Consider the following 11,882-nt stretch of genomic DNA (forward strand, 5'->3'; position numbering starts at 1 on the left):
TTCTCAGTCCATCATGATGCTAGGTGTAGTACACTTTCCCGTATGACCATGTCTCGGACAAATTGTAGAAATTTTGTGTGAAAGATGGTGAATTCGCATATGCTCTTTATGTAGTGGTGGTTCAATGCTATGATTCTGCTTTAAAATGTGCACGCTTACACGGATTTTGAACCAAATTATCAAGATTATATATCTTGCTTCCATGCCTTCAGAAGTCATATTTGTCCACAGGTTTAGATGAAGCATTATTATCCATACAGAAAAATGTTGAAACCCTAGTTGATCAAATAAATTCACTACCCTAACTATTGACACTGCTAGTTTGCCATGATATGAAATCATTCCACATTCCACACTGCAATCATACCACAAGTTGCATCAACCTGCTAATAAAGCATGGTTAATACCAAGTGCGTCTACCTATTAATAAAACATGCAACCTGTTACAGAAAAGATAGAAAAGGCTGGAAAGCATTTAGGTTTGAGAGTTTCTTGGAAAACTTTTGAAGAGAAACTTTTGAGAGGCATGTCCACCAACATTGTAATGTATCCAGAAATGGAGTAATTTACACAATCATGGAGAGGGGCGTATAATTACTTTCTAGCCCAATCTTAGAGGAAACATCCAACAACTAATCTTGATTGCTAAAGATGTTTAGATAAACTACATTGATGTTAACTGAGAAAAAAATTGCAGCTTAATGTTGAAATTCATTTGCATACACCATTTCCGTATACCAAAAAAATTAGGGGTTGTCTAGGACACATCTAGATGTGACATAGTTATGTCACATCTAAACCGATGTCCACTCTGTTTGTGGTCTTTTTTTTGTCCTAGTTTTTTTTGTTTCTTGTTGCTGCATTATATATTTATGGGAGCTTATATGTGACATCTTTAAAAAACATCTAGATGTGAATTAGACAAACTGAAACAATTAATATGAACCATCATCCTAGCTCCCTGTCTCTCCCACAAACAATAATTGACAAAGAGAAAACAAAATAGGATTTCAAAGGGATGTTGCCCCAATCTGTGGACTCGTCAGGACCGAATTGCCCGGACAGAAACGCGCACCACCTATCATAATAGAGCATTACCACAGCACATCCCACCCGGCAAAACACAGAAAAAAACAGAAGAAAGTTTCTAGGAAGCCTACTCCTTTAAACTCTGAAGTCGTCGCCTTCGCTTGTCTTCTACTCCTAAATTCCTCCTGCACTGCATAAACCCCGCACGCAACCAATCATCAATGTCCAATGACTCTTTTCTTTCTACACTTTCTTCTAAGTAATGGCAGCTAGTAACAGAGAGACATCAGATCGGGCCGGGACGGAAGAAGGAAATCAGGCGGCAACCAGGGCTTGGAGGAGGCGATGGCAGTGGCAGGACGGCGATGGGGATGGGGAGCTCTTCGATGGGCACTCGATTGGGCTGACCGGGGATTGGAAGCCGACGGTAACAGCATCGTGGATGCACCAGTAGAACGCCGGCTCACCGCATGCCTGTCGTAGTAGCAACCTCACAGTCAGGACAGGGCTTCAAGCACGGCGCAAAGACCACCGTGCTTCTCTCCCTCGTCCTCCTCTATGTCTCCGTGGCAATCAGCTCCGGCGCTTCGCCACCGTCACTGCGGATCCACTATTTCGATCCAGACAACATCATCGCGGACATCGCATTCCACACAACATCACCGCAGACATCATCGTCGTTGCTTGACGACACCGTCTGCGACGTGCCATGGCCGTCGAGGCGCCACATCATGCTCAACCTTACGGCAAGAGACGACCCGCGGGCAGAGTGACCCGTCCACGCTGGCGTCCTTCACCGTGTTGCTGTGTGGCTCTGGTTTTTGCCGGACGCTGCCCAGCGGATCCTCCGGCTACGCCATCTCCGGCCCTACCGGGACCAGATGTCGTACATCGACGAATCGTGGACCCAGGGGTGTGCTTGCTTTGGAGATGCTCATCTTCGGGCGCCGAGTTTCTAGCCCGTGGTCACCGTTTCCCCTACTCCGTTGTGTGCAGGCGCCGAGTTTCTACAATGTTGCCCTGACGGGGCTGGTCTCGGCGGCGACAGGCTCCCAAGAGTTTCTACTATGCCAGCCTTACGGGGCTGGGCATCGGTGGCGAGAGGTTCTGGATGGCAAGGAGCACGGGGATCCCCATATTTATAGGCCAAGGACCAGGAAGGCACGATCCTCCGAGACGTCGAGAAGGCACGACCAAGGATCAGGCTAGAAGGTGCGATTATTCACCAAGACGTCGAGAAGGTACGGCCGAATACGAAAGAAGCAACACGTATCAAGCGGCAAGGATAACACGTCTACAATGCCTTACCACCTGACGACACCCATGCATTGCAAACACAGGTAAAAAAATGGCAAACTACCTACACCAGCCAGTCACCGAGATATATGCACGGGATTAGTCACCACATGCAACGAAATTAAAAATAAAAAATCGCAACCGCCTACATGCACGCACGTAGTGAGATCTACAACCGAAAACATTTATATCTGTGAAGGGAGGAGCTAATAAAATCAGATCGTTTGAAGAGGAAGAAGTGGGCAAGACGAACCGACCGGTCGACCAGCACTATCCCGGTCGTGGATAAACTTTGTGGAAGCTAGTTGGTGGGCAGTGCTACAGACAAAACTGGTGCTCTCTGTTCTTCGGCAGCATCTCCGCCTACTGTCGTTGTTACCAACCAGCCGGCAGTCTCCATCCACAAGCTCTAAAGAAAGAAACGGGCAACCAGAAAGCCTTCCAAGTGACGGGAGAGGAGCAGAGGGCGGCGCAAGCCATGGCCACGGTGGAGCAGCAGCAGCAGATCGAGCACAGCCACCTCGCCATCAGAGGCCTCAGCCTCCACGTAGCGCAAGCAGGCACAGGTCAGCGCCCCCTCCCTCCCTCCCTCCCTCGACCACGCCCGCGGCAGGCCGGCCAATGTGAGTGGTGACCGTTGTCTGCTTGCAGGCGAGCTCGGGACGGTGCTGTTCCTGCACGGCTTCCCGGAGATATGGTACTCGTGGCGCCACCAGATGCTGGCCGTGGCCGCCGCCGGGTACCGCGCCATCGCGCCGGACTGGCGGGGGTATGGCCTCTCCGACCAGCCACCGGAGCCGGAGGCGGCGGCCTACAGCGACCTGACAGAGGATCTCCTCGCCGTCCTGGATGCGCTCTCCGTCCCCAAGGTGCCCTCTGGCCCTGAATTTTTGGACATTTTGGGGGTATTAGTGTGTCCGGATCAGGGATCAGTTCTAGATTGGGGGGAAAAGGGAATTCTTGGTTGTTGTTTGTCTCTTAAAATCAGCGTGGGATGGCGGTCGTGCAGAGTTACTAACATGGCCAGTCACTGTGAGTTCTACTAGTCCAGGTTCCCGTGGGAGAAAAATTCAGATGGAACTAGATATTTGAAGCAATTGAGATTGATTGCTTAAATATGTAAGAAATTTGCAGAAATTTATGGAGGTTTTAAACAGGAAATCATGGTAGAGTTGGTGTAGTTACAAACACATAACCATTTCTTCTTCCTCGGGCAACCACTCGAGTCTATTACTGTACTATATTTCCAGAATTCATGTGTACCTATGAAAACAGGTATATTGTTCTTCTGAAACAGGTCTAATGTTTCATCAACACAATTAGAATTTTTTTCATAGCGTGCTTAAAAGTACTCTCTCGCACTTTTAAGAGGCACATTTGTCACAGTTCTGTTGTTTCATTTGTTCATCTAGAGTATCAAACAAAGATTGGTATCAGTTCCATCGAGTTGATGTGTTTTAAGCTGGCACTCAATGGGATATAGGCAGCACCGAGAGTAAAACATGCCCTTCTGGTCGACATTGATCATTATTTAAGCATACAAAATAAGATAATTCCCTCACTAAAAACAGTGTTATTCTTCAACGTTCTCGTCTGATGACTTCCATTTTGCTTCACATCAGGCTTACCTTGTGGCAAAGGATTTCGGAGCCATGCTAGCTTATGATTTTGCTCTTCGTCACCCCAGCCGCACATGCGGCGTTATGTGTTTGGGCATCCCATTTCTTCACGGTGGCTCCTCCTTCACTGCCATGCCCGAAGGCTTCTATATACTGCGTTGGCGGGTTTTTACCCTAACCTGAAAGTCCCATGTCAAAGCACATGACTAGAGAGTTCTTCTCATGATATGATACAAAAAGCTTGTGCTTTGCAGGAACCAGGAAGAGCAGAGGCAGACTTTGGCAGGTATGACGTCAAGCGAGTCGTGCGCACCATCTACATTCTCTTCTCTAGAAGCGAAATCCCGATAGCGAAGGAAGATCAAGAAATCATGGATCTCGCGGACCTGTCGACTCCCCTTCCAGAGTGGTTCACTGAGGAGGATCTTGCAATCTACACGTCCCTCTATGAGAAGTCTGGTTTCGTGTATCCACTGCAGATGCCATACAGGTAAACGCAGCGATTACTAATTTCCATTCTCTTAAAGGTGCCTTAGATTATGTGCCAAAAATTGTGGTGACTCAATAGTTTGTGGTATTAGGTTCATCAAGTATTGACAGATATTATTACATGTGTGCTGCAACGCTTGACAGGTCTCTCCATAAGAGGCAACCAATTGAAGACCCAAAATTCGAAGTCCCGGTGTTCGTCGCCATGGGGGAGAAAGACTACGTGATCAAGTTCCCCGGGGTCGAGGCCGTGTTGAAAAATGGCACCATGGAGAAGTTTGCGCCGGATCTGAAGATCACCTACATCCCTGAAGGAAGCCATTTCGTTCAGGAGCAGTTCCCGGACAAGGTCAATGAGTTCCTCCTTGGCTTCTTGAAGGACCATCCTGTGGCTTGACAATACGGTCTACTGCTATGCTTGGCCTGCACTCGGTTTCATAAGCACGTACATATTCTGCAATGCTGTGAACATATATTATCCGTGCTTCCAGTGATGGATATGCTAGTTTTATCAGCAATAATAAATATATAATGATCCGTGTTGTCCTCTAATCCTTTAGAACGCCAGTGTTTAGTGTCTCATGGAATCGTGTATTTCGCCCAAAATCTATCTGGATTTCAGTTGGAACTCCCAGGATTCGAATCGAAGATCGTCTCTAGCTTGGTAGGACATAATGTAACGAAGGCACATGCCGCAAGGGGTGAATCATGCTAGTTTCACCAATCGTGCTACTGTTTTAACAACTCCAATGTTCATTTGTGGCGACTTTGATGATCTCAAGATGATGTGTCAGTTCAGTCTCTGGGAGGTGCTTCTAGGAGTAGGGTGCGTGTTCTTACAATTGAGTATATGAGCGTCTGCGTTTGTGTTAAAAAAAAGTGTAAGATTAGGGTGAATACCCACGAGAAGTGAATTGCAGACATTTTGACCCTTTATATGCATGCAAACTTCAGTCCTGAAACAATTGTACCTATTTCGTTTCATAGGCGACTCCAGGTAGGCTAGTAGCGAATTCCATGCAACATGGAAGTGTCCATGGCGCACGAGTGCACGACGATTGGGAACAACACACCAGCGGATCAGCTGCTTAAGTGGCAGTTTACATCATTCATTCGTGCGAAATCAATCAATCAATAGGCAAACTGAAACTACCAACATACAGACAATGCATGTTAGATCATTCAGACTAGGCTATAAGAGTTGAAGAATACTCCCTCCGTTCCTAAATATAAGTCTTTTTAGAGATTCCACTATGAACTACATACGAATCTATATAGACATATTTTAGAATGTAGATTCACTCATTTTGCTCCATATATAGTCTCTTATTGGAATATCTAAAAAGATTTACATTTCGGAACGGAGGGAGTATATTTTTAGCAGAAGAGTCGGAACAAATATAATGCATCAGGTAACAAACAGATCACTTGATGAATGCATTTCAAACATTAAAATCTTGTAACATACCAGAATACAGAATTACAAGCGCATTACTGGGTTGACCATCAACTCTTTAGAGCTACAACAAGGCAAGTCGCTTTGGGTACATGCACTCCTATCACCAAAAGCCAGCTGAACCAATGTCATGACAGCAGGGGGGTTCCACAAGTCTTGCAGTGCACATCTGAGATCACCAGCTCGCTCAACGACTTGCAAACTGAAATCAGTATCAACACCGCTTGCTTGGCATAAATGATTGATTTTGGGGTCTCCACCAGATATTGGTCGGGGGCTTAGGGCATCATGAATAAACTACTTCAAGCATTTATCTGGCGCCCCGTCAACTATAACTCGTCAGCCCTATATTTGGATGACCTGCATAAGGGAAGCCGTATAAGGTAAGGCAAGATGGCAGCAAAACGCAAGGGAATAAACACGCACATTGTGCTCTTGTGACTTTGCAAACAATAGACTTGCAGGAAATACAATCAGCTGTTGAAAATTGATAATGACAAGTGTTGTTGGGTGATTAATTATCAGCTCCAAACAAATTCGTTGGGAGCAGATCTATGATTCAGTTTTACTGAACTTATCAGCTCTATGATCCAGCGATAGAACCGCTGCCACCGCATGTAGTCACCGTCGCCGTCCCATTCGCTGCTCAATCACTCGGCCAGCTCACCTCCCAGCGGCAAGCAAGATCGAGCATTTAACCTCCTATATCTGATTTGATTTTTCGAGTGGGTCAAAATTCATAACTGGCGAATCGCCAACAGAAGTAGTATTCCAGGATAATGTACATGAACAAATTATGTGCTTCTAAAGTTATTGCAAGGATCTATGTTGGAATCAGATTATTTCAAAGGAAACTTTAATTATTGGATAGTCCTGTGTATTCACTCGCAACAGACAATCCTTGTTGAGTTTCCTACAGATTCATGAGGGTTTCGGAATGGTCGCCGTACATGAACCAAAGCGAGCAGCAACAAAAATGCATTTGCATCCCAACTATTAGCCTACAACGCTTGCATGATATATGATCAGTTTGACATATACTAGCCATTTGTCCCCAATAACATGAACACCATACCATGGATATTAGAAGACTTAGTGATGCATACATTCATATGTTGAAGCATTACATAGCAGTTACCATGCACATAGATCGAGTAATGTTCTCTTGCTTTTTCAGGAATCCATCAAAGTTGCAAGGTTGTGCGTTTTCGCTCAGAATTTATCCTGGAGATGCAAGGATACGGGTGAACTGCATATAGAAGTGTACTTTTTTAAGCAGAATTGTAATGTTCACAAACTACACTTAACTGCACCAGGATGATTAAAAAATGTTAAATAAACGTTTACCTTGACAACTTTATACTAATCTATACCATATTTTCATGGACCAGGACCAATCAAAACAAAGATAACAGGAATTGTTCATCCTCACACAACTAGAGCACAATCCATTTACTTTTACTGGAAGTTAATAATACACTGAGCTTCCCTATCCATACACTTTCGAAAAAGAAAGGCAGATTATTCAACACTGAACAAAGATAAAGACATTGTGAAGTAAATTACCTCGCCCTCATTTCTATCTGATTCAATTTTTGGTGTCCGATTGTATAACGATAATGCTATTTTGTTTGCACTGGCTAAAGCTTGGCGATCCCAGAAAGGACAAAAGGTGATGGCTGGACAAATGCTCTGTACCTATAGGACTGATATGGACTTCTTTTGCACTACTCCATCCATAAAGAAATATATGAGTGTTTAGATCACTAAACAGAGGGAGTACTAGATAAAATTATGCATTCTGTATCATTTATGAATGCTAACTCTGAGTAGGAAGATTGCGATATGATAGTTCCCAGTACATCTATGACCAATATTTAGGATGAAAAAGAGTGCTACAGACAGATCATGGTAGCATGTGACTATGCGAGGCATACATCTTAAGACAGATCATCTTAGCAGTTTAACTGTGCAACAAAGGGCGCTAACATCTTATGGGGTGATACAGCATTACTCCACGCATGAAATAAATAACAGAAAAAGAAAAAGGAATCCACCAAGCGGGCAACCAACAAAGAGACACTACAAAGAAAACGGCATAACAAGGTGCGTATCTACTTCTATTCTAGTTAAGAGAATGCTTACTTGGAAGTTGGAACTCAAACAAAACCTTATAAAGTGCTAAAAAAATATTTCATCTGAAGTACAATTTCTAGCTGAATAATAGTGAATAGACACACAACAAGAAGTAGCTACATGATGCATCAGAAGCTTCAGAGCATGAGAATACAATGAGGCAAATTTATATTTATTGGAACAGAAAAATACCTTATCGAAACAGTAAAAACTAGGGTTCTGCAGCATTGGGGTTTTCTTCTGCACCAAGAGCCAGAACGACTTTTCTCAGGATGGCATCAACTGGCTGATGTGAGTTCTCAACGGCCTTGCTTATAGCTTGCCATCTCTCGCCATGTTTTGGTTCGGCTGCAATGCATCGTTTCAGAGCATCCCTTTGTGTGTCCGCATTTCCATGCTGGAGTTCAAATTTGTAGTACAATGCCCAAAAATCCCCAATGTCAGGAGCAAGAGTAACAGCTCTGTTCAACCAACTCCTTGCTTTATCAACCTTCCTGTCATGCCAGAAAAGTTTGGCGACAGCTGCAATGACATGTGGATCATGATCACATCGCTTTATAGCATCTGAGCTCTTTGATTTGCGTTGGGGACGTGGCACCATCTCAATAGCTGCAGCCCACAAAATGCCACTTGTTGGGCACTCTTGTAATGCCTTGGCTAGTAGAGAATCAGCTTCCTTTTTGTTCCCATGCCTCAATTCAGCTCGAATTGCTGCAAGCCATAGTTCAGGTGTAGCTGGATTCTTTTTCCTTGCCATGGTGAGGAAAGCACGTGACTTACTCAAGCCATTTATCCTCTCCTCTAGACTAGCTAGCGAGAGCCAAAGAGGGATGCAACCGGGGCAGTGTTTAAGTCCATTCTCGTAAACCTCCTTTGCCTTTGGTACATGTCCAATCCGGTCTTCCATCTGTCCAAGCATTAACCACAATTTGAAAAACGAGGGGAATAACTTCAGACCTTCCTCCAACAACCTCCTTTCCTCATTCACATTTCCTAATTCCCTCTCAACAATTGCTGATTTCATCCAAACCCTCTCGGTGCCTCCTCTTTCCCTGGCCTTGGTCAAAAGCATTCTTGCTCTCTCTGGTTCGTTATTCTCGAACTCTAACTTGAATGCAGCTAACCAGATCTCCTCTGAAATAGGGATAGCAGCATAAGCTTCCTGAAGGATGGCCCGAGCTGCAGGGACATCACCAGCCAGCCATTTTTCCTTTGCACCCATAAGCCATAACACTTCAGCTTTTGGATTGTACGTGACAGCCTTTCTGAGAATGGCTTCAAGAGATTCTCTTGTCCCATGGCTCTTCTCAAGCTGCGCCGCTTTAAGCCATATGCTCTTTTTGGCAACGAACACGCTAAGAGCATGTGCATAGATGGCCCGAGCTGTCTCAATTGAACCACGTTTCTTGCATTCCTCAGCGTCAGCAACCCATGTTCGCTTCCGGTCCTCATCATCAACCCCAACTCCAATAGTGCTCTTCACAATAGCCTGGCAAGTAAGCACAGATCCAGCACGCTCTGCAGCTTCGGCTTCCTTTAGCCACGCCTCCCTATCAATATCCAACCCTTCTCTCTGCAAAGATCTTATACCTCTCTCAATCACCTTGCTTACGGATTGGGTGTTCCCATTAGCCTCCTCCAGCTTTGCAGCTGTAATCCAAATGGCAGGTTCCTTGTTGAGCTTCTCCCTGGCCTTGTTAAGCACCTTCTTTGCCTGGTCATATGTTTCGAGCCTTGCTAGGGCAAGCCACAGCTCGACATGAAGTGGGCAGCACTCCACAGCCCTATGAAGCAACATCCGTGCATCCTCCTCGTTCGCCAGCTCCACAACAGCCTTCCACAACCTAACTGAATCAGGAATGTGCTCCAACCCCTTCCTTAAGACCCTGCTCTTGTTCAAATCACTAGTCTCTAGTTTTGCAGCCTGCAGCCACAGCTTCACAGAGTTGGGAATTGCCTTCACACCCCTGGCAATTACTGCCTTTGACTCATCTGGGCTAGCCAACCGGCATGCCTCGAACCAAACATCCTCGTTCTTGGGGCACTCCTCACAGCCCCTCTGAATGAGCTGCCGAGCAGACTGGAGCTTGCCAGCAACCTCTTCAAGCCTAGCAGCAGCAATCCAACCTGGAGGATGCTTTGGGTTTGTCTGTGTCACAGACCTGAGCAGCAGTCTTGCCTTCTTAATGTCAGAGATCTCAGCGTCGCTAGTAATTTTCATGCTTTTCAAGTCTGTAAGGTATCCCTTTGGATCAACAACAGTAAGCCCAGAAACTGAATCCGACAACCTGTCCAACTTCAGCGAAAGCACGGTACCACGACCCTCACCCACGGCAGTCAGGTCGGTAACCGGAGTTTGCGCCCACGGTGTCTCGGTGCCACCAGCCGCACGGCTCTTGGGGTCCAGGGCTGTGACATGCTCCTGCTCCTGCCGGGCCTTCTCAAGCAGAGTATCCGGCACCGGGACAAAGCTCTCGAACCGCTTCTTCTTGTTGCGTGCCGAGTAGTCCCCAATTTCAGGTATGCTTTCCCACTCCTGCACAGACACATCTGCCAGCTTCCTCTTGAGATCAGCAAACTGCTCGGTGATCTTAGGGTTGGACGCACGGTACTTCTCAATCTCCTGCTTGAGACGCGCCTCGCGCCGATCCTTGCGGCGCAGGTCCATCCTCTGGTCGATGCTCTCCCAGACGGCATCAGCCTCGCGGTCATCATCGTCGTAGTCGGCGTTGGAGAAGAGGCCGGCGTCGTTGCCCTCGAACTCGTCGAACTTCTGGTTCTCGTCGTATCCCTTCTCCTCGTCGCCGCCTTCATCACCGCCTTCGTCCTCGCCGGGGGGCTTCCCGCGGCCGCGGCCGACAGCGGGAGGAGCAGCCGCGGCGGCGGAGCGATCTGGGAGGTCCGGGGCAGCGCGAGCCGGCCCGATATCGGAACGGGTGGTGAAGCCGGTGGCGCCACGGCCGAGACCCGCGACGTAGTTGGGGGGCGGCTTGGAGTTGAGGAAGTCATAGCGCACGGGGCGAGCGGGCGCCGCCGCCGGAGGAGGGGGCGGCGGCGGGGTCGGGGCGGGGCCGCTCATGTCGCCGAGGAGGGAGAGGCGGAGGAGGAGGCGGGAGAAGGACGGGGCGATCTGGAGGGAGGAGAGGAGCGGGGAGAGCGGCGGCGGAGCAGATGGGTTTGGGGTCGGGGGAGATTGGGAGAGGGCGTAACCGGCCTTTGCCGTGGGCAGCTCAAGGCCCTTTTGGTGTACAATTTTAGAGGCGGTGCGTGCGTGACTACGTTTTTTCTAAGAAACACACGCATCTTTACTCTTTACTAAGGCAAAGCACCCATACACGCTGATACTCCCTCCGTTCTAAAATAGATGACTCAACTTTGTATTAGAGTTAGTACAAAGTTGAGTCATCTATTTTGGAACGGAGGGAGTATGTGATTGGGATCGCCGAACACGTATTTTCTGAAAACCTATCTCGTGGCGCATCCAAGGAGGCTAGGGTTTCGAGGGACCTCGCAGGCGCCCGCTCGATCTTCATCGGGGCGAGCTCGTGCATCTGAGGTGATGGCGGCATCCAATGATGCTAGCGAAAGTCGGGCGGAAACAGGATTCAAAACGTTGAGGTCTTCATCGGAGGAGGCTCTTGGAAAGCTAGATACATCGGAGGAGGAGTCAAGATGATTGAGAAGAAGGGCAGAGGAAGTGGCTGCTGGCTGGAAAGGTCGTACCGAAACCAATTCCATATCCAAACCATAGCCCATGCTTTGGACAGATTGGAAAAACTCTAGATGTCTTCAGTTTCGATCGGTTGGTGTCACATATCCGTCGCTGAATTTGAGAATCAAAGAGATTGGAATCAGTT

General features: G+C 47.2%; 2 protein-coding genes across 15 annotated transcripts; one reads left to right on the forward strand and one right to left on the reverse strand.

Moving 5' to 3' along the window:
• The first annotated feature begins 2,636 nt into the window (after positions 1–2,636).
• LOC123122786 (AB hydrolase superfamily protein YfhM) lies at positions 2,637–4,985 on the forward strand. The gene is made up of 5 exons (XM_044543127.1): positions 2,637–2,891; positions 2,977–3,194; positions 3,948–4,109; positions 4,199–4,434; positions 4,578–4,985. The coding sequence occupies exons 1-5, from the start codon at positions 2,804–2,806 to the stop codon at positions 4,828–4,830; spliced, it is 957 nt and encodes a 318-aa protein (XP_044399062.1). The 5' UTR covers positions 2,637–2,803; the 3' UTR covers positions 4,831–4,985.
• An 849-nt stretch (positions 4,986–5,834) lies between these two features.
• On the reverse strand, positions 5,835–11,277 carry LOC123122797 (protein STABILIZED1). Of its 14 annotated transcripts, none has more exons than XR_006460371.1 (4): positions 8,218–11,276; positions 7,456–7,616; positions 7,028–7,113; positions 5,835–6,249 (listed from the first exon to the last, which is right to left on the reverse strand). XR_006460371.1 is itself a non-coding variant. In XM_044543140.1 (2 exons), the coding sequence occupies exon 1, from the start codon at positions 11,102–11,104 to the stop codon at positions 8,237–8,239; it is 2,868 nt and encodes a 955-aa protein (XP_044399075.1). In that variant the 5' UTR covers positions 11,105–11,275; the 3' UTR covers positions 5,835–6,249; positions 8,218–8,236. The 14 variants fall into 14 exon arrangements, 1 of the variants encoding a protein (XP_044399075.1); XR_006460384.1 differs by having other exon boundaries at positions 7,017–7,113; XR_006460375.1 differs by having other exon boundaries at positions 6,996–7,113.
• Between the last annotated feature and the right edge of the window lie 605 nt (positions 11,278–11,882).

The sequence above is a fragment of the Triticum aestivum genome, chromosome 1B, assembly GCF_018294505.1.
Source record: "Triticum aestivum cultivar Chinese Spring chromosome 1B, IWGSC CS RefSeq v2.1, whole genome shotgun sequence".
In the NCBI taxonomy this organism is placed as follows: Eukaryota; Viridiplantae; Streptophyta; class Magnoliopsida; order Poales; family Poaceae; genus Triticum; species Triticum aestivum.

Coding starts and splice junctions, on each gene's coding strand:
- LOC123122786 (XM_044543127.1), top strand. CDS start 2,804: ATGGCCACGGTGGAGCAGCAGCAGCAGATCGAGCACAGCCACCTCGCC. Junction 2,892..2,976: donor CGTAGCGCAAGCAGGCACAG/GTCAGCGCCCCC, acceptor GTCTGCTTGCAG/GCGAGCTCGGGACGGTGCTG. Junction 3,195..3,947: donor ATGCGCTCTCCGTCCCCAAG/GTGCCCTCTGGC, acceptor GCTTCACATCAG/GCTTACCTTGTGGCAAAGGA.
- LOC123122797 (XM_044543140.1), bottom strand. CDS start 11,104: ATGAGCGGCCCCGCCCCGACCCCGCCGCCGCCCCCTCCTCCGGCGGCG.